Below are 25,115 nucleotides of genomic sequence, written 5' to 3'. Positions count from 1 at the left end.
GACCAGTTGCTTCCAGTCATCTGAAAACTAATAAAAATTAAAGTGAGAATAAAGGAAAGAAAAGAAACCCCAGTGACTGAAAAATCTATACAGCCTCATTCACTAGAATTAAGGCCTGTGCTTCTGAAGAGGCCATTAGGAGCCAGTCATTGAGATACAGGAGTACAAAATGACTTTGGTGATTGAGGTAGGCCACTACCACCACCAGGGAGTTCATGAAAATCGTGGGTGTTGAGGACAGGTCAAAAGGGAGGACTTTTTACTGGAAGCAACTGGTCAGATACTTCCTGTAGCTGGATAAGTCCTACATTGCAGGTTGAAACTCCTACTTAGCAATCCCCCAGGTACTTTGGCCAGATTTGGAGACTTCCCTTAGCTACCACTGGCAGGGAACGGAGGCTATTTTCAGCCACCATTGGCAGTCTTTCCTCAATTTTCCCATACTCAGAAGATTTATTCTTCCTGATTTGGATCATGCCCTCCTGCCTAGGCTTCCAAGTTTTGGATCTGTTAAGGTGTCACAGGAAGATGCACTTTAAGTGGAACTATCATTGGACTAGGCACTTCCTCACATCTTCCTACCAGAGGATGGCATGCAGGCCCTCATTTTTCATGTCCATGCTTTACAAACATACTCAAGGTTGCAGCCAGAGCTTATCTTCAAATGCTAGGTCACATGGCTACAGCTATCCCTATGGTACCTATCGCCCATCTAAAGATGTGGCATCCACAGTGGAATTTAAAATTCCAGTGGATTCAAGGGATGCTGGTGAGTGCTTCTGATGACTTACATGTTCTGCTAGAGCTCTACTAACCCCACTGAATGAATTTATTTATTAGGATGTATTTACCACCTTTTTGAAGGAATTCACTCAAGGCAGTGTACAGTAAGAATAGATCAAACATGAACAATAGGTAGTTACAGCAGTAAAAATATTCAAATAACAATACAAAGTATGGCGCAGTGTACTACTTACAATGTCAACACAATATGTAATAAAACATTTTAAATGATAATGAAAGGGTAAAGCAAAGATGGAACATATAGATAGGTAAGAGAGTTAGAAAGTAAGGTGACTACTTTAAAGAAAGTTGCACATGAGGTCAGAGAGATGGTTAAATATTATCTCAGCTAGGGTAGGAGTGGATAAACATGTTCTGTTGTAGTATGGAGGAGGTGATCCACCAAGGTGGATGAACACTAACTCCCACGAGAAAACAACAGTTAAAAGGAAGTGGGAAGTGGACCAATGACTCCAGGGAGACGGGATACTGATGTGCAGCCTGTGTCACTCCTTGTGTGTGTGAGTAAGACTAACAACTTAGTTACTTCTTCCATTAAAGATCTGGTTGAAGAGCCAGGCTTTCACCTGCTTCCTGAAGTAGAGATAGTCTTGTGTTAAGCAGAGTCTTTCGGGCAATGCATTCCAGAGTGTGGGGGCTACTCTGGAGAAGGCTCACTTGCGGGTATCACATCGTGTAATGTCGTTTGGAGAGTGTGTGGTTAGTGATTGTCCTTGAGAGGACCTTAGTGTCCTTGGCGATGTGTAGAAGATCATCCTATTCTTCAGGTACTCAGAGCCATTTCCTTTAAGGGTCTTGAAGATCAGATATAGAGTTTTAAATTTAGCCCTGTATTGTACGGGTGGCCAATGAAGTTTTTGCAAAAATGGTGTGATGTGCTCATGTCGCTTGCAACCTTCTATGAGTCTTGCTGCTGCATTCTGAATCAACTTGTCCTGGTGCATGCTTTTTATAGTCAGACCATTGTATAGTGCATTGCAGTAATCCAGTGTTGATGTTATCATGGCATGCACAACTAGAATAAGATTTCCCTTCTCGATGTAAGGAGAGAGGCAGCGTACCTGTCGCAAATAGTAGAAGCAGCTCTTGAAGGTTGCTTGGATTTGGGGAATCAGAGTAAGTGTTGAATCTGACTGTATTCCAAGGTTCCTGACTTCTGATTTGAGGGGGAGTTCGTACTTCCGAGATTGGATTTTGATATCAGGTATGTATCCACTTGTGATACGGACCCAGAGAAGCTTGGTTTTACTTGCGTTCAGGCAAAGTTTGTTGTGTTTTGCACATTCTTGAATTGATGTTATCACCTGCATCTGATCTCCCTGGCTTACTTGATAAAGCTGCTTAGTAACACAGTTTGAATACTTTATTAATTTCTTTATTAGCTGAGATTAGTTTCCCCCAATTTGCAGGTTAGTGATAAAATGTTTCTCCGAAGACAAGCAGGCTGCTGGTTCTCACATATGGGTGACGTCCACGGCAGCCCCAGGTCCGGAAAATCTTCCTAGCAACAAAGGTTGCTAAAGCCTTTGAGCGCGCGTGTGTGCGCAGCCATCTTCCTGCCTGTCGCGCGAGAGTCCTGCTTCAGTCTTCTTTTTTCCGCAGTCAAGAGCGGCTGTCTATGGCGGTTCTGTGCCCCAGAAAAGAAGAGCCTTCGTTTAGCTGGCTTTTCGTCGGTTTTTTCCATTGTGCTTGTGAACGAGCTGTTTCGTTTTTTTTCTTTCAAAAAAAAAGTTTTTCCCTTAGTTTCTTTAGTTTTTGCCCTCAAGTTTCTTATCATTGTCGTGTGCGGCCATTTTTGCCGCCCGTATGGGTTTTCTCCCTTTTTTGTGCCTTTCCTTTGGCACCATCGTGAATTTTGATTTTGCCACTGCTATTTTTCCGTTGATGACATCGAGGCTCGCCAGCGGCTTCAAGAAGTGCACTCGGTGCAACCGGGCAATCTCAGGCACCGACCCTCACGCGTGGTGTATCCAGTGCCTTGGGCCTGACCATCGCCCAGATGCATGTAAGTTGTGTCTTAGCCTTAAAAAGCGGACACAAGCGTCAAGACAAGCTCAACTGGAGCGCCTGTTTGGAGCTTTGCCTGGTACTTCGGCATCGACCTCAGGAGCGCAGGTAATGGCTGTCCAGAGACCATCACATGCTGGCAGCAGTGAACCATCGAGTGGGTCTCCACCTGCCTCGAGGGCTCCTGCGGTACAGGCCCATCGGGACCGACCCCTTTCGGACCCAACCCCGAGGGGTACAGGTGACGTGCTTCGAGCGAAGACAAAGAAGCACCGTCATCAGTCCCCTTCTCGTCACGGTACCGAGAGCTCCGGGGCGTCCAGGGAATCAGCACCCGTGAAGCGTCGACGCCGGGAGGACCACTCACCCTTCATAAAAGAGGTGTTGATGCGCCGGTCTCCGGACAGCCCGGTACTGCCTCCTCCTCCTCGGCAGATTCTAGCCTCGACTCCTGTACCGACTCCACAGCTTTTCTCGACGGACACTCTTGACGAGCGCCTCCACGCCATTCTTCCAGGGATCCTGGAAAGGCTGCTCCTCAGCGTTGAGACGGGCTCGGCTTTGGACTGCAGTCAGAGAACTCCTGTCCGATACCGAAGGAGAGGCCTTGTGGGAAGCAGAGGAAGACCCAAGATATTTCTTTTCTGAGGCGTCTTGTGGCCTTCCCTCTGACCCTACTCCTTCGCCAGAGAGAAAGCTTTCTCCCCCGGAGAGTTTGTCTTTCTCGTCCTTTGTCCGGGAAATGTCTACGGCCATTCACTTCCCGGTGGTAAATGAGGATGAGCCCAGGGCTGAGATGTTTGAGATCCTGGACTATCCTTCGCCACCTGAGTCATCCACTGTTCCTCTAGATAATGCCCTTAAACAGACACTGTTGAGGAACTGGATGAAACCACTATCTAACCCCACCATTCTTAAGAAGGTTGAGTCCCAGTATAGGATTCACGGTGACCCGGAGTTGATGAAGGCCCAGTTGCCTCATGACTCGGGGGTTGTGGATTCTGCTCTCAAGAGAGCCAAAAGTACAAGAGATTTCGCCTCGGCGCCCCCGGGACGGGAGGCTCGGACTTTGGACTCTTTTGGGAGGAAGGCCTATCAGTCATCTATGCTCATCTCCAAAGTCCAGTCCTACCAGCTCTACACGAGCATTCACTTGCAGAATAATGTGAAGCAACTGGCGGACCTGGTTGATCATCTCCCTTCGGAGCACGCCAGGCCTTTTCAGGAGGTGGTCAGGCAGCTGAAGGTGTGTCGTAAATTCCTGTCCAGGGGTACTTACGATTCTTTTGATGTGGCGTCCAGAGCCGCCTCTTAGGGTATAGTGATGTGCAGACTCTCTTGGCTGCATGCCTCTGACCTCGACAATCAAGTCCAGCAGCGGCTTGCGGATGTTCCTTGCCAGGGGGATAATATTTTCAGCGAGAAAGTTGAACAGGTGGTAGAGCAGCTCCACCAGCGGGAAACCGCATTCGACAAACTCTCCCACCAAGCGCCTTCAGCATCTACCTCAGGTAGACGTTTTTACGGGGGAAGGAGGAATGCTCCCTATGCTTACAATAAGTGTAGGTACAATCCACCTTCCCGCCAGCCTGCTCAGGCTCCTCCCTAGCGCGCTCATTCACATCAACAGCGTGCGCCTCAAAAGGCCCCTGCAGCGCCCCAGCAAAAGCAAGGGACAGGCTTTTGAGTGGCTCCAGGTGAGCATAACCACAATAAAAGTGTCCATGCCGGACGATCTGCCGGTCAGGGGGAGGTTAAAAATTTTTCATCAAAGGTGGCCTCTTGTAACCTCCAATCGATGGGTTCTTCAAATAGTCCGGTGGAGATACTCCCTCAATTGATTTCCAAACCTCCAAATTGCTCACCGGGAGCTCAGTCCTTCAGCTTCCAGCACAGGCAGGTACTTGCAGAAGAACTCTCCGCCCTTCTCAGCGCCAATACAGTTGAGCCCGTGCCCCGGGGCAAGAAGGGTTGGGATTCTATTCCAGGTACTTCCTTGTGCAAAAGAAAACAGGGGAGATGCGTACCATCCTAAACCTAAGGGCCCTGAACAAATATCTGTTTCGAGAAAAGTTCAGGATGCTTTCCCTGGGCACCCTTCTTCCCATGATTCAGAAAAACAACTGGCTATGCTCCCTGGACTTGAAGGATGCTTATACTCGCATACCGATACTGCCAGCTCACAGGTAGTATCTTCGATTCCGTTTGGGAACACAGCACTTTCCTTATTGTGTGCTGCCCTTTGGGCTCGCCTCTGCGCCCCAGGTGTTCACCAAATGCCTGGCGGTCATTGCAGCGTTGCTACACAGGCTGGGAGTTCATGTGTTCCCTTATCTCGACGATTGGCTGGTGAAGAACACCTCGGAGGCAGGAGCTCTACAGTCCAGGCAGATGACTCTCAAGCTCGTGGAGCTACTCGGGTTTGTTATAAATGACCAAAAGTCCCATCTCCTTCCAGTCCAACAACTAGAATTCATAGGAGCTCTGCTGGACTCTCAGGGCGGACAACCTTCTGTCCCTGGTTTCCTTGGCCAGATCAGATCACAGCTCGGCAGATGTTGAGACTTCTGGGCCATATGGCCTCCACAGTTCATGTGACTCCCATGGCACGCCTTTACATGAGATCTGCTCAGTGGACCCTAGCTGCCCAGTGGTATCAAGCTGCAGGGGATCTAGAAGATGCAATCCTGTTGTCCACCGCTTTTCACAACTCCCTGATATGGTGGACAATTCGCTCCAATTTGACCTTGGGACATCCCTTCCAAATTCCTCAGCCTCAAAAAGTGCTGACTACGGATGCATCTCTCCTGGGGTGGGGAGCTCATGTAAATGGGCTCCACACTCAGGGAGCTTGGTCCCTTCAGGAATCAGGTCTTCAGATCAATCTCCTGGAGTTGCGAGCGATCTGGAACACTCTAAAGGCTTTCAGAGATCGGCTGTCCAATCAAATTATCCAAATTCAGACAGACAATCAGGTTGCCATGTACTATATCAACAAGCAGGGGGGCACCGGATCTTGCCCCCTGTGTCAGGAGGCCATCAGAATGTGGCTTTGGGCTCGCCAGTACGGTATGTTTCTTCAAGCCACGTATCTGGCAGAATAACAACAGTCTGGCCTACAGATTGAGCAGGATAAGCAACCTCACGAGTGGTCTTTTCAATTCCAGAGTGGTACGCGAGATCTTTCCAAGTATGGGGCACCCCCCTGGGGATCTTTTTGCCACTCAGATCAACCACAAGGTCCTCAGTTCTGTTCCAGACTTCAGGCCCACGACAAACTAGTGTCTGATGCTTTCCTCCTCAGTGGAGGACAGGTGTTTCTGTCCATGCGTATCCTCCATACTTCTAGTGGGGAAAACTTTGTTGAAACTCAGACCGCAGAACCATGATTCTGATTGCACCACACTGGCTGCGACAGATTTGGTTTCCTCTTCTTCTGGAGTTATTTCTGAAGAACCATGGAGATTGGAGTGTTTTCTGACCCTCATCATGCAGAACAAGGGGCCACTTCTACATCTCAGCACTCCAGTCTCTTGCTCCACAGTTGGATATTGAGAGCTTGATTTCAACTCCTGAGTCTTTCAGAGGGTGTCTCCCGGGTCTTGCTGGCTTCCAGGAAAGACTCCACTAAAAGGTGTTATTCTGTCAATGGAAGGTTTGACCATCTGATGTGAGAGCATGGCCTTAGATCACCTTGCTCGCCCTACACAGACCCTGTTTGAATACCTTCTATACCTAGCAGAGTCTGATCTCAAGACCAACTCCATAAGGGTTCACCTTAATGCAATTAGTGCTTATCATCACCCTGTAGAAGGCAAGCCCATCTATGGAAAGCCTCTAGTGTTTTCTTTATGAGAGGTTTGCTTTTTTTTCAAAGCCCCCTGTCAAACCTCCACCAGTGTTAAGGGATCTCAACATCATTCTCACAAAGCTGATGAAGCTCCTTTCGAGCCACTGAATTCCTGCCATCTGAAGTACTGACCTGGAAGGTCATTTTCTTTGTGGCTGTAACTTCAGCTCGTAGAGTCAGTACGCTTCAGGCCTTCGATGTGGATGCACCTTATACTAAGTTTCATCACAACAGAGTAGTCCTTCACATTCACCCTAAGTTCTTGCCGAAGGTGGGTGTCGGAGTTCCAATCTAAACCAGTTGATTGCCATGCCAATATTCTTTCCCCAACCTCATGCCTATCCTGGCGAAACAGCTTGCACCCCTTGGATTGCAAGATAGCATTGGCCTACTCATAGAGTGGCCAAGCCCCACAGTCCACCAACTTTTTGTTTCTTTTATAGGATGGGGGTTTGCCATCAGGAAATGCACCATTTCTAATTGGCTGGCAGATTGCATTTCCTTCACTTATGCCCAGGCTAGGCTAACCCTAGAGGGTCAGGTACAGCTCACAATGTCAGAGCCATGGCTGCGTCTGTAGCCACTTGAGGTCAGCCTCTATTGAAGAAACTGCAAAGCTGTGACGTGGTCTTCAAGCCACACTTTCACATCACACTACTGCTTTGAGCAGGATACCCGATGCGACAGTGGTTCAGGCAGTGTTGCAGAATCTGTTTGAGGTCTAGAATGCAACTTCACCCTCCTAGGCCCATTTATTCTGTTCCAGGCTGCACTTCATTCATGATTGTATCTCGTTTCAGGTTAATCTGTGTTATGTCCTCGCCGTTGCGAGGCCCAATTGACCAGTGTTTGTTGTTTTTGGTGAGCCTGGATGCTAGGGATTCCCCACTTGTGAGAATTAATAAGCCTGTTGTCTTTGGAGAAGCTATGGTATTACCTGTAGCAGGTGTTCTCTGAGGACAACAGGCTTTACAGTGGCGTAGCAAGGAGGGCTGCCACCCGGGGCGGTTCGCCGTTGCACCCCCCCCCCCCCCGGGTGCAGCACGATGACCCCCTCTCAGCACATCAACACCCCCCCTCCGACCCAGTGCCTACCCTCCTCAGCTCCCTCCAACCAGCTCCCGCCACCTTACCTTTAAAGAAATTCGGAAGCCGTGGAGAGGCGAGGCGCAGCGCCTCGCGCCTGCATGTAAAGAAGCGTGGATCGTCATCAGACCTTCCCTCACGCTGTCTGTCCCGCCCTGCGGAAATAGGAAGTTGCGTCAGCGGAGGGCGGGACAGACAGCGTGAGGGAAGGCCCGATGACAATCCATGCTTCTTTTACAAGCAGGCACGAAGCGCTGCGCCTCACCTCTCCACGGCTTCCAAATCTCTTTAAAGGTAGGGTGCAGGAGCTGGTTGGAGGGAGCTGAGGAGGGTAGGCATTGGGTAGGGGGGTGTCATTGTGCTGCACCTGGGGGGGGGGGGGGCTGGCAGGGAGCACCCCCCCCCCCCGAGCTGACACTTACTACGCCACTGAGGCTTTATATTCTCACAATCCCTCCCACCTCCCATTGGAGTTGTCTCCTTGGTTATTTTTACTTTATTTTTGCTCTAGTATAAAACTGAGGAGACCGCATTTACATGGTGGGTGGAAAGGCACTCGCGCATGTTCGGTGGAGCATGTCTCGTGCTCCACAAAGCTCTGTTTATACTTTTATAAATCACGGACCGGGAGACGCAGATTGATATCATGCACTCATGAGAATATAAAGCCTGCTGTCCTCAAAGAACACCTACTACAGGTAAGTACCTTAGCTTTCAGTGAGGGAATAGACTCAGGAGGAATTTTCAGAATTTTCCCAGATATTTCCTAAACGTTTGCGTGGTGTCATATGAGATATCTGTGGGACTTTCAAAATCGTTAAATTCAGTTTTCTCAAGCTTTTTTCCATCATTTCATGCTTCTGATGTAATCCCTAAAACCCCTGGGTCATTTTACTCTGTGCTTCCTGGACTCCAGACACTTTCCTACCAAGTTTTTCTAGTGTGGTTGAAACCCCGGTGGATCTACTTCATACTTATAGTCTGGCTGTTATACCCTCTAAATTGTTCTCCATTGATATAACTTTTTACTCACAATTAATTCAATCTTGTATAGTCTGCCAGATAGCTTCCAGAGTCACTGGCGTAGATGAAACAGCACTTCCACTTCATGGGGTTATTAACCTGCCCAAGGATCTCTCAGGAACCTCTGCTGTTTCAAACACCGTCTCAACAAAGTATCTTTAGTCTCCTTCTCATGGTAATCTGGTGCATTGTATGATGTTTGTGAACCCTTGGCCCAGAGGTGGCTGCGTGAGAATCCCTGAACTACCTCCTAAGAACTGGACTGGACCACAAGTGGAGATGACCTGAGGCAGCTTTATTAGTAGCAAAAAACACAAGGCTAAAAGGGTAGCCAAATGGCACAGAAAGGAAAACAGGCAGCCTAGCTATACAGTCTAACCTAGCCGAAGCAAGGCAAAGATAAAACATAGATTATGGTAAAGTAGAACAGCCTAGCTGTTTAGGGAAATCAAACATAAGCAGCCTAGCTTCTCATCTCAATATTAGCAAAGCAATGCAAACATATGGCATACAGAAGAACACAATAGACTAGGCAAAGGGCCCACCCTAGCGGGACAAAGACAAACAGGCAATACTTGGCTGACAGAGGTAACACTGCTAGTAGTTAAGGAAAGGGTTCATTCTGTCAGTACACTCAGATGAGCCGCTGAACAACCGCGGCAAGCTCCCTCAAAACCAGAGTGGAGCAGAAGCAAAACAAACGGAAAAGAAAGAGTCTCTTGAAGACCTGCACCGCAGGTAGAGGCCAGAGTGGGTCACTCCACACACAGAAGACTAGGGATGACACCTAAGACAAACAAACAGTCACTGAGGCGCCCGAGCTGGATGCTCCCAAGGTAAGCAAGATAAAGCAACAAAGCCCGAGCCGACGCTCCCAAGGCAAGCAAGGTGACAAAGTCAAACCTGAGCCAATGCTTCTAAGGTGGAAGACTCAATGGCCCTGCACAGCACCCAAAGGCCAGGAACAGTCCATGCGGACCCTTCCGCGCTCCAAGTGCCGCTCCCTCGTTCAGAGATACCTCGAGACATGGCCTCAGCCGCTGCACCTGCAGCACTCCCCATCATCCAGCCTACACAGTCCCAAACACAGCATATAGTCAAGGATGAGGAAGACTGCAGCAAATAGTTTAATGTAGGTATTTGAACTGTTTTTTTTTTTATCTGCTGTAACTCTTGTAATTCTAATTTTGATTTCAGTGAATGGTAGTGACACAAGCTACAGGAGACACTTTACAGTTATGACAAATAAATGACACCCAGAGGAAAAGTAGAAAGGTAGGTGGGATTAGTTGAGGGTTACAGCATTTTAAAAGTAAAGTTGCAGGTGGTTTGTTTGCCTGAATGGTGATTGTCTAAAACATTTTACACATCGTAGTAGTCTGTGCTGTTCAGTCTGGTTCCTAAAAGTCCCTTCTACCTTAGGAAAGTAATTCAGACCAGCTTTTCCTTTTAACCACAGCAGAACTCAGCAACAATTCTAAGGTGTGTATCACTCCTTTAGTCAGTCTAAAAATAAATATTCACAATAGAGTAGGACCTTACTACAGTGATGGATGGTTTATAGTATTGGTTTCAGGTTATTAACACATTCTAAACAGTCATCTTCTTCTCAAAGGGCTACAGCTCTGCTCTTCTGTGTACCTGGAGTTTAGCTCCTCCCCTTTAACTTTGGACTTTTAGATATGGTCTTAACTCATCCGAAAAGAAAGATGAAAACTTTCTACAATTAATGCAAACAAATATAATCTTCTCAAGGTATTCTCTTGCACAGTTCATGCAGGCTTCTTCACACAGTAATTCCTTCTCACTGCCACCTTCAGTTGTTTCTGTTTCCTCAGATGCCCCCCCCCCCCCCCCCATCACACAGAGGATTCTTAAATTGAAATGTCCATACCTCTCTCTCTTGACATCAGCTCCTTTCTAATATAGTCCACTCTATCAGGCCTTCAGCATTGGCTCTGAAGAATTTCTACCCTCACTGGCTTCTTTCATTCTCAGCTAGCGGCTTCTCCCTTTCTCCCTGTGAGGCGCCAGTAAGTACTGGCTGGGGTAACCCCAGGAACCTTCTTTCCTATCTTCTTCAGGTGCTGCTCTTCCTGCCTGGAATCTTCCTCACTAGGATATACCTAGCTTTGCTTCCAATTTGGGGCTTCCTCCTGCTCCCATTTCAGCAAGTGCTCAGTTCATGGGAATGGCTCCAATTCCCCCTTTCTCTAGTTTCCCTTTCTGCTTCCTGAATATGAAATTATATGGTTCACTGGGAACTGCAGGCATTACCTTCCATTAATATAATACTAGAAACATCTCCATTATCTAATTACAAATAATTACTCATTTAAGGTAAGCATTGCGTTATTATTTATTTATTTACAAAACTTGATACACTGCCAATCATGAAGTAGCAGCTAAGCAGTTTGCAAATAAAAGCTCAGAGAGAGAGTGGAGGGGAAGAGAAAGAGAGAAAGATCAAGGTTAAAAACTTGTTGAAAGAGCCATGTTTTAAGGAGTTTCTTGAAAGTGGGATAGGAAGGTTCAGTCTTCAGGGCTAAAGGGAGTGTATTCCAAAGCTTAGGGCAGCATAAGAGAATGCAGTTTCTCGAGTGACATCCAATCTTATATGGGATGGGGGGTGCAGCTGTAATAGGGCTTGTTCTGAGGAACATAGAGTGTGAGTGGGAGTGTATAGGTGGAGTAAATTGGAGATGTAGGCAGGGAGTGGAGGGTTGTAAATCTTCATATATTAGCATTATCAGTTTACATTGAATATGTGCGGATACCAGTAGTCAATGTTCTGCTTTAGGGAGAGAAATTATATGATCAAACCTGAGGGCATTATGTAGAAATTTAACAGCTGTTGACTGTATGAGTTGTAACCATTTAAGAGGGATAAGGGGAAGACCAGAGAAAAGAGAATTGCAATAATCTAAATGAGAGATGACTAAAGACATAACGAGAGTGCGAATACAGGATAATGGGAGAAAACATTTGGCAGAATCAATAGTAGAGCAAAAAAGGAAGATTGTAGAATTTTGTGATATGCCATTTGAAAGTTAGTTTGGGATCAAAGATGACCCCTAGAATTCAAGCAAGAATGTATCCAAGAACAGTGTGGGGAGATGGAACAGCGCAGAACGGATTTGGGAAATGGATAGATTCAGATTTGGCAGTGTTGAGACAAAGCTTGTGATACTGGAGCCAGGAAGAAATCTGTTCCAAACAAACGTTTAGTGGATTAATATCAGTAGAACTGGGGCAGTAACCTTTCTGGATGGAGTAAGGGAGCCCAACCTGATGGAGTCCTGGGATCCTGCTTCTATGATCCCCTCTCCTAGCCTTTGAAAAGATATACCTTCACTACTTCATATCAGTTCCTGCTGAAGGATGAAACTTCTCCTTCCTGTGTTTCTACACCTTTGGTGTAAGCTAAAGGAAATGTGCCTTCTCTATGCTTGCTTCCCTCCATTCTGGAATTCTACTAATAAGTTGGGTCTATTGGGACTCTGTAATCCATCTCCTCCTCAGTGAGATGGCAGTCTGGGTTTTAATATGGATTGCATATTAAAATTAAACAATACGATATAGGGAGAACATAATCCGATTGTTAAGTAAATGATGGTGAATTACAGTTCCAATTATAAGTCATTATGGTATATCTTATTAAAGAGATGTGTTTTCAGTGCCTTACGGAAATTAATTAGGTTACGAATTATTTTCACGTCCAATGGTAGAGCATTTCACATTTGTGAACTCAAATATGACAAGCTGGATGCCTGTATTAATCTATATTTTAGACCTTTACAGCTGAGGAAGTGAAGATTTAGGAATGTGCGTGCCGATCTCTTAGCATTCCTGGTTGGTAGGTCAATAAGATCTAACATGTAGGTCGGAGCATCACCGTGAATTATTTTATGCACCAGAGTGCATATTTTGAAAGTTATATGTTCTTTAAGAGGAAGCCAGTGTAAGTTTTCTCTTAGGGGCCTAGCACTTTCTTATTTTGTTTTTCCAAATATAAGTCTGGCTGCAGTGTTTTGGGCAGTTTGAAGTTTTCTGATAATTTGTTCTTTACAGCCAGCAAGAAGACCATTGCAATAGTCTAAATTACTCAGTACCATTGATTGTACTAGATTATGAAAGATTCCCCTGGGGAAGAAAGGTTTAATTCTCTTGAGTTTCCACATTGAGTGAAACATCTTCCTTGTTATATTCTTCACATGGCTTTCCAGTGTGAGATTCCGATCAATGGTTACTCCGAGAATTTTCAGGGTATCTGAAATGGGAAGGGTAAAGTTTGGTGCGGATATAGTGGTGAAGTTATTAGTATTATATTGTGGTGTAAGTACAAGACACTGAGTTTTCTCTGCATTTAGTTTCAATTGAAATGCATCTGCCCAAGAGTGCATAATTTGGAAGCTATGATTGATGTTGTTTGGTGATTTCTTTTAAATTACGTTTAAATCGTGACATCATCTGCATATATGTATGGGTTAAGGCCTTGATTGGCTAAAGATTTGGCCAGCGGTGTCATCATTAGGTTGAAAAGGGTTGGCGAGAGTGGAGACCCTTGGGGAACACCGCACTTGGGTGTTCCTGAAGCTGACATACTCGAATTAGATATCACTTGATAAGTTCTTGTAGTTAGGAAGCCTTTGAACCAGTTTAGAACGTTACCTCCAATTCTGAAGTATTCTAGGATATATAATAAAATATTAGAAAAGTAGATCATGGCTAGATGGATAGATGAGGGAAGGGTAGGAAGGCCAAGCAGTGAAGTTTCTCCATGCACCCCTAGAGGCTAGGCTGTGCACAGAAAAGAGGCTCCTTTCAGTTTGCTGACAAACAGGACCACAAATCTCTAAAAGAAGAGTACCAACTGAGACAGTCTAGATGTTGCCAGTGGTCAAGTGTACATGACCTCAGTCAGATATCCCTTATGGATCCTTTCATTAAGCCATGACTGGAGAATTATAATGATGCCTTTCTTCCCTGTAGAAGTTTACACAGGTTTAGTTATGTCTAATCTGGCTTTCCTACAGCAATGTGATCTTTCTCAAGACTGTAGGAGATTTGTAGAATATGCTATTTGAAAAGTAATAAGAAAGTGCCAAGATAACATCTTAAAACAGAATACCTCTTTTTGTTTGAACAACTTTATTTCTTTTTCAGCAGCATGGTGGCAAAGATACAAGGGTATACAGCACGAGACTACCAGGAAAGGGTAAGTGTCAAGAGAAATGTATGAAAGAAGAAGGGAGTGGAATGGGAAAGCCATTATTGAAAGTAATATATTAATTTTGTTGGCTACTTTAAACCAGTAGAGTTTTGGAGTTATTCAAATGAGGATATGACATTGGTTTTTTGTTTGGGCTTTCTCTACTTAAATTTCTAGTCCTTGAGTGCCCCATTTACCCCTTAGTAATCTAATTGCCCATCTGATTCTGTCTCAGGTATCTTGTTTGTAATATTCTTGAAAAAAAAACATTTATTAGCTTTTGCCTGATTAGCAAGTTTCTCTTCAAATTTTTGCTTGATCTGCTTTACTGATATTTTACATCTAATTTCTCATTTTTTTGTCAGTAGGTCCTCTCTTCCATTATTGAAGCCTTTTTGGCTCTCCTCTTTCACAGCACCATTTAGCCATATTGACAGATCATTGTTCTTCATTTGACCTTCTTCAGTATGTGCAATACATTTTATCTGGGCATCTAAGATTTTTTTTGTTATTACTTGTAAAAGTCCACATGAGGCATGGACATTTTTAATAAAACTCAGTCTCAGAAACCCAAAAATCCCTCATAGGACCTTCCCTTCACTAGTTCTGTTGGAAAAATGGCTGCTTAAACAAGTGTTTTCAATGTAATGGATACAAGTAATTATGTATGAGAATAAAGCCTGCATTGAATATAGAGCAAATTATACGGCAAGGTGAGAAATATGCTTAGTCTGCTATTGTATGATGATCATAGCAGCTGGAGAGGCAGGGCTCAATGAGAAGTTGGAACAGGGCAAAGATGGCAGAGCCAGTGGAAGGTGGCAGCAGCAGAGGGATATTTAAAGTGTTTGCTGACGAAACATATCTATTGGAGCTGGGCTGCCTATTATTGAAGCAGCAGAGGGAGGGCAGTACCATAAAGGCAGCAGATAGTGCTAACAGAGTACAACAGATGGAGTGGAACAGGTGGATGTGAATCGTTTGTTTACTTTTTCCAAAAATAGAAGGACTAGGGGCATGCATTGAAGTTACTAAGTGGTAAATTTAAAAACAAATTGGAGAAAATATGTCTTCACTCAACGTGTAATTAAGCTCTGAAATTTGTGGCCAGAGAATATGGTAAAAGCAGTTAGCTTAGCAGGGTTTATAAAAGGTTTAGACAAGTTCCTAAAAGAAAAGTCCATAAACCATTATTAAGATGGACTTGAGAAAATCCATTGCATTTTCCTGGGATAAACAGCATAAAATCTGTTTTACTGTTCTGGGATCTTGCCAGGTACTTGTGACCTTGACTGGCCACTGTTGATAATTCCCCCTCCCCCTTTTGTGATAAAATAACATATCTTAATGGTAGCCCGCATTGATAACTACACCCCCAAGATGCTAACATTTACGTGCCAAAGGCATTCATAAATGATTAGAATACTGGCATATACACGTGAATGTCTGTATATCCACACATCATTGACAAAAATCTGCCTAAGCACTATACTGTAAATACATACATATCTTACAGGTAGGGATATACATGAGTGGATTCTGGGCAGAGCATAGGCAGGGTTCGCACTTATACATGTAACTTATTGAATACAATGTTATGCATATGTCTCTGGCATCTAAACACATATTTTACCTGTTGTGCTAGTATTCTATAAAGGAAAGTAGGCACATAACTTTCCTTTATAGATTAGGCACCTAACAAGGTAAACTTGCTCAAAAGACAGCTTACATTCAGGCCTCCTCCTTTATAGAAAAATCCTTGGCACTTCACCCCAGACCTCAGACACTCAGGCTTCAGTTCCCACTATAGCACTGAAACAGTTCTTACCGCCTTGCTCAGCGAAATTTACTCTCATTTTGACAGACACCGTATTCTCACTGTTTCACTTGACCTCTCCGTTGCATTCAATTTAGTCGACCATTCATTTCTGCTATCTTACCTTGCTTCCATTGGCATATCAGGCACAATCTTTGCCTGGTTCTCCTCTTTTCTAGCAAATTGTTTGTTCAGGGTGTCCTCCCCCTCCTCTACATCCTCCTTGCGCTCTCTTACATGCAGGGTTCCACATGGTTCTATTCTATCTCCCCTTCCCTTTAATGTATTTCTTAGCCCTCTCAGCACTCTCTTTCAGAATTCTGGGATCTCAGCTTACTTCTATGCCAATGACATTCTCCTCATTTATCCCATTAACCCTTTCTCACCTTCCATTGTCCCTCTACAAGCATGTTTTACAGCAGTATCAAACTGGCTATGTGACCATAGACTAGTTTTAAACAAGGAAAAAAACATAGCCTGTTTAGTTTACCGGGATCTTCCTACTCCTACAATTCCTCTCAGCCTCTTTGATAGCTCTGTCTCTCCTGTTGACTCCTGTTATTTAGGCACCATACTCAACTCTAAACATTCTTTCTTTCCTCAAATTTCCTCCCTCTGTAAAATTGGTTTCCGTACTCTACATTGCTTCGATCAGTTAGAAGATACTTTGATCACGATACCTTCCATTCCTTTATTCTGTCACTTCTTGTTACCAGGTTAGACTATTTTAATACAGTCTACTTGGGATTCACCAAGTCTAATCTTAAGAAGTTGCAGTCCCTTCAAAACACAGCAATCATACTCCTTTGTCACAGTGCAAATCTGACCATGTCACTCCCCTACTATATCAGCACCACTGGCTACCAATAGAGAAACAGTTAATTTTTAAAACTCTTATCCTTACATTTAAGCTTTTTGGAGTGGGCTTCTCTCCCTATTATCCACTCTAACTATTCCCTACACCCCAACAAGACTCCTCAGATCCCTCAATGATCACTGGCTTTGTCTTCCCAGCCCTAAATTTGCCCAACTGGAATCTACCAGGCATTGTGCTTTTTATTTCATTGCCCCCTATTTCTGGAATTCCATGCCCCTACAGCTCCAGGGCCGGTCTTAGGCAGGGGCAACAGAGGCGGCTTCACAGAGCCTCGCACTCCCAGGGGCATGTCCCACTGCAGACCTGCTCCTGCACTCCCGTGGGGGAAGCTGAAACTCCTGCTGAAGGGAAGAGCAAAGTTCTGCACATCGTTTCTGTCCTCCTTCCTCCCTCCTCCCTAACCCCTTCAGGAGGTCCTGCATCTCCCCTTCTTGACAACCCTCTCTAACCCCTCCTCTCAAACCTTCTGTTTGTGGTTCTTAGTTTTTGCAAGAACAACGTTGGTCCATTGAAGACGAGCAAGGTAATGTGGATCCTCGCATAGTCGCATTTGAGTGCTGGGAAGTTGCTGCCAGGTCCCGCCTACATGCAACAGGAAGCATGCGTCAGGTAGAGAGGACCGGCAGCGACTTTCTGGCGCTCAAACGCAACTAGGCAAGGCTCCACATTGCCTTGCTCTTCTTCAATGTACCAACGCTACTGCTGCAAAAGCTAAAAAAAAACACTAAAGGAAGGTTTGAGGGAAGGCAGGTCACAGAGGGGTATCAAGAAGGGGAGATGTTGGACCTTGTGGGGGGGGAGGATGGAGAAAGAGAGGAAAGATACTTATTGGACCATTTGGAGGGGTAGCAGGAAGAAAGAGGGGAGGTGCTTGATAAGAGGAGGGAGACAGAGGGAGAGGTGCAGCCAGGATGGGAAGGAAAGAGAGAGGCAGAGATGGTGGACTGTGTTGAGGGGGAGGGGTAGAGAGGGAAAGATGCTATAGCATCAATATGCTCCTCCCAATGGAGGAGGGAGAGAGGACAAAGATGCCAGATCATTTTTTCTGGGGGGAGGGGAAGCATGGATGAGAGAGGGGGAGTATGGAAAAGGGGTGAATAGAGATATAGAGGGGGATGCTGGATCTGAGGAGGCAAAAGGAGAGAGAGAGACACAAGGTAGATGTTAGGGTGAGAGAGAGTCTGATGCTAAATATGGGAGAAGGGGACAGGCTAACAGGTGTTAGGGATGAGAGGAGAGTGTTGATGTTGGGGCTGGGGGAGGGGTGAGACTGTAGTGGGTGGGAGAGAATAACAAAGGGCGAAGGGATGGAGAGATGGGTGAAGAGGTGGTGTAAAGGATCAGAGGGGCAGGGGGCCTAGGAAGAATTATAAAGAAATAGGACCACAGAAGGGCAGGGAAAACATGGAAATGTAGATAAATTGAGGAGGAATAGGAAGCTGGATGGGGGCAACAGAAAGAAGAACTGGCCTAGATGTTGGGAAGACATCTAGAGTTACAGGAAAAGAGCAGGGGCTGGTGAGGGAATGAGAGTCAGAAAAAAGTAGATGAGGGCTTGGGCGAGAGAGTGAGAGAAAGACAAAGTGAGAATAGACTGGGGGGAGAAAGAGAGACAGGGGACAATGGGAGGGCTGGGGAGGGTGTAAAAGTGAGAGATGGAAAGATGATAAGTAGGTGAGAGGTGAAAAGAGGGAGAGGGTGAAAGAAGGGAAATGAGTTTACACTGCTAACTAGGAGTGGAGAAAACAAGAGAGAAATAAAGAAAAAAGATGAAAGAGATGATTGTTGTGACACAGCTGCAAACTTGTACACCAGGAAATTGCGACTGTCCTGCACTGTCCTGCGACGGCTGTGAATGCATGCATCAGTTTTGGCTCCCAGTACAGAGGGGGAAAATCACTGCAGATGTCCTACAGAGATAAAATGTTCACAAAAAGGAAACAGAAAAAAGGTGCTGGGTCAGAAAGCGAGTAAGAGAAGCAGGCGGCACACATGCTAGAGCACTGAATTATGGGAAGGAAATGATGCATATTTTGGGGGTGGTTGAGTTGAGCAAGAACTGGATTGTTTAATAGAAATGCATAAATGTGGGGATTGGATGAGGAGTTAAGTGGAAAATTGGCAGTGGCAAAGAAATAATTTAGATTTGAGGGGTTGAGTGTTGATGGGGGTGGGGACTGGAACTTAGTAGGTCCTGGGAAATAGGATAGGGAGAAATGGATGCTTGGAGAGGAGATAGCAGTGACTCAGTGATTCAGAAGAAAGCAACTTGCTACACACACGAGTGACACCAGATACACATACTATAGCAGAACATGGTTATCCACTCCTATCCTCACTAAGATAACATTCAAGCACCTTTCTGATCTCACATGCAACTTTCTTGAAATTAATCCCCTTATTTTCTAACTCCTGTTGCTCTATTTTATCTATTTACATGTTTCATCTTTGCTTACACCCTATGCTGTCTATTAAAATGTTCTGTTGAGTATTGTTAACAGTGGGTGGGGAGAGGTGAGGGCTGGGGGCCCCATCGAACTGATCTGCACAGGGTCCCACAATTGATAAGACCGTCCCTGTACAGCTCTGTTGAGTATTGTTAGCAGTGGGTGGGGAGAGGTGAGGGCTGGGGGCCCCATCGAACTGATCTGCACAGGGTCCCACAATTAATAAGACCGTCCCTGTACAGCTCTGAGCAGATCTATTTTTAAAATCATTTAAATCCATCTTGAAAACCTGGCTTTTTCATCAAGCATTTGACTCTACTTAAGATGGATGGTTAGGTAATATCACCACTCCTCTCCCTAGTTTGTTTTGTCTGTTTGTTTGGTTTTTTTACCCTTGACCCTATATCTCATTTTTACTTTGCTCCTGCTCCCCCTGCCCATTATTTTCCATGATGATTGAAACTTGGATGTATGTTTCTTTTTTCTGTCATTGAAATTGTAGTTTGTTTTCCTCTTTTTGTTTACCTATCTCCTTTGGTAGGTTTGCTATACACTGCTTTGATCTGGGAGTTAGTTAATGGCGGTATAAAAAATGCAAATAAATAAACTGTTAGAGAATTGCTCTCAAAATGTAATATGATATTAGCTTCCTCACACCTCTTCATAGGCAAAGCCAACACACCCTATCACTTTTTATAATAAGTCTAATATATAATGTAAGTATTTATAATCAATGTTACTACAATATAAATATGAGATACGAATTAAAAATCCCTAGTAGTCTGATCGTCTCTCCAAGCTGGACAGACTTCATAACAAAGCTAAAACAGCATCAGAATTATACTTTGTTCCTAAAACCTGCACATTATCAAGACAAATAAAATGGGGGTAATTTTATAGCAGGGTGTTTAGGTTATCAAAGCACATAGATGGATACGTTGCACCTATAAAGGCAGCATATCTGCCTGTGTCTTTTAATAAAATTATCCCTGGGAAAGTAGATGACCTTGAGAGGCATAATCGAACAGCGCTGGCCAAATAGCTGGCCGGCCATCTTTGAGGCCGGCGCCGCAAGGGGGCGGAGCCAACCGTATTTTCGAAATACGGTTGGAGCCGGCTAAATCGATCACCGGGTGTAGAGGAGATGGCCGGCTTCATTTTTCAGCCATAATAGAAACCGGGCCCGGCCATCTGAAACCCGGCGAAATGCAAGGCATTTGGTCGTGGGAGGAGCCAGCATTTAGAGTGCACTGGCCCCCCTCACATGCCAGGACACCAACTGGGCACCCTAGGAGGCACTTCTAAAAATTAAAAAAAAATAATAAAAAAGCTCCCAGGTACATAGCTCCCTTACCTTGTGTGCTGAGCCCCCCAAATCCCCCCCCCCAAAACCCACTACGCACAACTGTACAACACTACCATAGCCCTAAGGGGTGAAGGGGGGCACCTGCATGTGGGTACAGTGGGTTTTGGGGGGGGGTTGGAGGGCTCCCATTTACCACCACAAGTGTAACAGGTGTGGGGGGGATGGGCCTGCCTGAAGTGCACAGCACCCACTAAAAACTGCTCCAGGGACTTGCATACTGCTGTCAGGGAGCTGGGTATAACATTTCAGGCTGGCATAGAGGCTGACAAAAAAGGTTTTTTGGGGGTTTTTTTGGTGGGAGGGGGTTGGTGACCACTGGGGGAGAAAGGAGAGGTGATCCCCGATTCCCTCCGGTGGTCATTTGGTCAGTTGGGGCTCCTTTGTGAAGCTTGGTCGTGAAAAAAAAGGGACCAAGTAAAGCCGGTGAAATGCTCGTCAAGCCTGGCTTTTCTTTTCCATTATTGGGCGAAGCCGGCCATCTCATGAGCACGCCCCCGTCCCGCCCCCATCCTGCCTTCACTACCCTACCAACACGCCCCCTTGAAGTTTTGCCGGCTCCACAACAGAAAGCAGTTGAACCCAGCCAAAATCAGCTTTCGATTATACCGATTTGGCCGGTTTCAGGAGATCGCCGGCCATCTCCTGATTTGTGTCGGAAGATGGCCGGGGATCTCTTTCGAAAATGAGCTGGATTGTCATACTTGCTTTGAGGTAGGTGTGCGTTTATCAGTATATTTACCAGAAATCATTTGTTTTATTAAAGAAGTGCATATGTTCCAATCCAGCCCCATTCTACCTATTCTCCACCCCCAGAAATGTTTCTTTGCACCTACTTTCTACACATATATACCCCTGTGCAGTTTCATAAGAGCCTCTTTAAGGGCATTAAATGCTGTCCTGCGTGCTCAAGTCACTTATAAAATTTCTCCCAATAACTGTAAATCCCAGGCTGCATTTTTCTAATATCTTAGCCAACCGTCCCCACCCTGACCCTCACTTAATACCTAACAAATGGATCAAATGGAGGATTTGGACTTTAATTTAGCTACACTTTTTTCAATAGGTGAGTTACATTCAGGGTCTGAACCATCCTAAGCCTCTTTCTCACTAACCTGACTAGATACATAGCACAAATATAAACCATTCTCCTTTCAAAAAATAACCAACGTTCTCCCTGTCATTTCTAACTGCTCCCTTCACACTTCAAATACCCTCCGGCCACCACCACCACCACCTCAGGAGCTTAGCCTAGAATGGGTGGCAGAGCAGGTGGTTGGGAGGCGGGACTAGTGCTGGGCAGACTTATACGGTCTGTGCCGGGGCTGGTGGTTGGGAGGCGGGACTAGTGCTGGGCAGACTTATACGGTCTGTGCCGGGGCTGGTGGTTGGGCGGCGGGGATAGTGCTGGGCAGACTTATACGGTCTGTGCCAGAGCCGGTGGTGGGAGGCAGGGATAGTGCTGGGCAGACTTATACGGTCTGTGCCAGAGCTGGTGGTGGGAGGCGGGACTGGTAGTTGGGAGGCGAGGATAGTGCTGGGCAGACTTATACAGTCTGTGCCAGAGCTGGTGGTGGGAGGCGGGGTTGGTGGTTGGGAGGTGGGGATAGGGCTGGCCAGACTTATACGGTCTGTGCCCTGAAGAGGACAGTACAAATAAAAAAGTAGCACATATGAATTTATCTTGTTGAGCAGACTGGATGGATCGTGCAGGTCTTTTTCTGCCGTCATCTACTATGTTACTATGTTACCTCAGAGAAAGTGTAATCTTGTCTTATTATGTTTACAAACCAGTGCAGTTCTACTTACAGATTTCTCTTCCCTTAACATTACATTTTCAGATTGTTATGAATTTAGGTTGGGTTCTTTTTATTTTTTTATTTTCTACAGTAAAAATTATTCTCAAAATGAAGTTCTGGCTAGCATGTCCAAGGTATTGCTGCCGTTCCATATGTTAATCCTGTACTTGCTACTGAGTCTTCTTGTTGATGGACATGCTTTTAAGGTGTTATAATAACCTTATTTTTATTCAAGCTCATGTTACAAGCATCAGTAACATCCCCCTGCTCCCCTCCCAGCACTGTTGATCTCTACGTGTCTCATGAGGTAGTGCATGGGATAAAATCCTGATTAAAATGTCAGTGAGAACGTGGAGTGTGCTGTTGATTGGCACATTGGAGTTGAACACTTCAGTAGCGATAGCGTGTCTCTGCATTTGCTTATGTGAAGGGTTTTTTTTATGAGATGGAAATGAGCAAGAAAATGCTCTGCCCTCTTTACTTCCCCTCTGGTTTGTCTCCCAGCCTCTTGCTCTTCTTCCTATTATCACTTTCCTCTCATCTTCCTTAATTCCTGTACCTTAATCTCTTTAATTTTTGTCTGCTTTCTTTATCTTTTGAGCATTATAGCAGTAATGTCAGACTTCTTAATATTTCCAGATGTGTCTTTCCCCGTTAACCACCTAGGAAACTGCAGAAGTTCTCCTTCCGACTCTGAAGATAAAAATTTTCATCAAATACTTTGTTGTTGCATATCATTGCAAAGGTCAAGTTGCTATCATCATGACCTGGGAATATATACACTCTTGGACAAATTCCACCTCAGGACTCTTCCAACTGGTTTAAGAAGAGAAACCCACTCTCCTACTGGGAAGGAAAACCCTCTACCCTTCCCCTCCTTGGATCACCAGAAAGCACAGTTTCCTGCTGGCTTCCACCTGCTTCCTGGCCGACTGTGCTCTTCTGAGCTCTATGTGTTCTCTATTTACTTTCCTCCTATCCCTTGGGATAGGCAGCATTTCCCCTTACATTACATTGCTTCACACTGCAGGAACCTTACCCAGAAAGATTCCCTTTTTACAACTTATAACCATAAATACTTTGATAGATCCCATAGGGCTCACCATGCTTGCTCTCCCATTTCTTCTGTCTCCCTTTTTTTCTCCTCTCTCAGTTATACACTGATTTCATTTACTTATTTAATTCTTAGAGAGCTGATTGAATCTTAGAGAAAGGAGTCTTCAGGTGGTAAGAAGACTGTGAGATTTCATTATTTAAACCTAAGTTCAGTGCTAATCAGAGCCAGTATGCAGAGAGGCCATTAGGAAATAATGAATTACATTTGGGAATTTTCATTGAATGATGGCATAACACTGTAAACTGCTGCTTGCACAGACAAAGTAGGTGGGTAACATTTTCTATAACTTTAACCAACATTTAAGGTGTCAGTAAATGTGCTGGCAATGCGGTATTTGTAGTAAAAGTGTGACCTCTGCAGGTAAAACTGGAAAATGCACTTACATGGTGTTTCTTAAGGATAATGAATAACCTATAAACAGAGGAATTTTATTATAGATTGCCTAAATGCGGAGGGTAAGTAGCTGCCTATTTTATAAAGACACAAAGATGCATGTATGTCTTTATAAAGTAATAGGGGCACAGTTGCAGAAATTCTACCTAGATTGAAGCCATGGACATTTATTTTATTGGGATTTTATTTATTGGGATTTTTTAACCACCTTTATGAAGAGATTCACCCAAGGCAGTGTACAGCAGGTACAGTTTAACATAAAATTTACAATGTTGTTAACAGCATAACAAGAGTAAAAATGGCCAAACATAAACATGAATACAGTATGGGCCCCTGTTGCTAAGCTGCGGTAAAAGAGGGCCTGCAGTAGCATTGGCATGTGTTTTTGATGTGTGCCAAGGCCCTCTTTTATTGTAGTGGGTAAAAGACTGGGTTTTTTTGTTTTTAAAGGAAATGGCCCTACTCTAATCACAGGGATTGGTGCATGGCCATTTCCAGGGGCAGCCCAACCACCATCTATTTAGGTGACGGTAAGGACTCCTGTGCAAACCTGGTGGTAAGCCTCGGTGCTACAAAAATAAAAATAAAAAATATTTTTGTAGCACTGGAAATGGTGTGTGCTGGGGGGTGGAAGCTACCGCCAGGCCTCTACAGTAGCCCAGCAGTAGTTCCAAAATTGGCATGTGGTAAGTCCTTATTCTTGCAGATGTCTGCTTGCTCTGCAGTGTCTCAATAGCTCATGAGCCCTTGAGCAACACTGGAGTTCAAGTCAGAGTCGCAGGCCTGTAAGTTTTTCTCTTATTTTAGATCCTGAACCAAAGTCAGGCCTGGGACCAAATAATAATAATATTCATAAGTCCCTTTCTTCCTTTCTCACTGACTTTGATGCCTGGCTTTCCTTCTTTCTTGAACCTTCATCTCCTTCCCTCATTCTTGGGGATTTTAACATTCATGCTAATGATCCCTCTGACTCTTATGCTTCTCAGTTTCTTGCTTTGACATCCTCTTTCAATCTTCAGCTGTGCTCCACTGCCCCCACTCACCAGAATGGCCACTGTCTTGATCTTGTCCTCTTCTCAAGCTGCTCACTCTCCAGTTTCTGTGCCTCAACTCTTCCCCTCTCTGACCATCATCTGACAACTTCCACACTTAAACACCCTCCTCCCCAGTCCCGTCCAATCTTAACCAATACATTTAGGAATATTCAGACTATTGACACTTCTACTGTGTCCTCCAGTGTTTCAAATCTCTTCTCTACCACTATCAGGTTTATTTTTGAAAGAGAAAGACGCCCATATTTCGACCCAAATCGGGAGATGGG

General features: G+C 45.0%; 1 protein-coding gene across 1 annotated transcript in view; it reads left to right on the top strand.

The window, feature by feature from the left end:
* CCDC33 (coiled-coil domain containing 33) overlaps window positions 1-25,115 on the top strand; it is a 642,117-nt gene that overhangs the window by 502,370 nt on the left and 114,632 nt on the right. Inside the window, exon 15 of the mRNA XM_030187021.1 lies at window positions 13,937-13,988. Within this exon, the coding sequence (XP_030042881.1) occupies window positions 13,937-13,988 (52 nt within the window). The remainder of the gene's footprint in view (window positions 1-13,936; window positions 13,989-25,115) is intronic.

This window comes from Microcaecilia unicolor, chromosome 1 (assembly GCF_901765095.1).
Source record: "Microcaecilia unicolor chromosome 1, aMicUni1.1, whole genome shotgun sequence".
Classification (NCBI taxonomy): Eukaryota; Metazoa; Chordata; class Amphibia; order Gymnophiona; family Siphonopidae; genus Microcaecilia; species Microcaecilia unicolor.
This window is presented reverse-complemented; position numbering and strand designations above follow the sequence as displayed.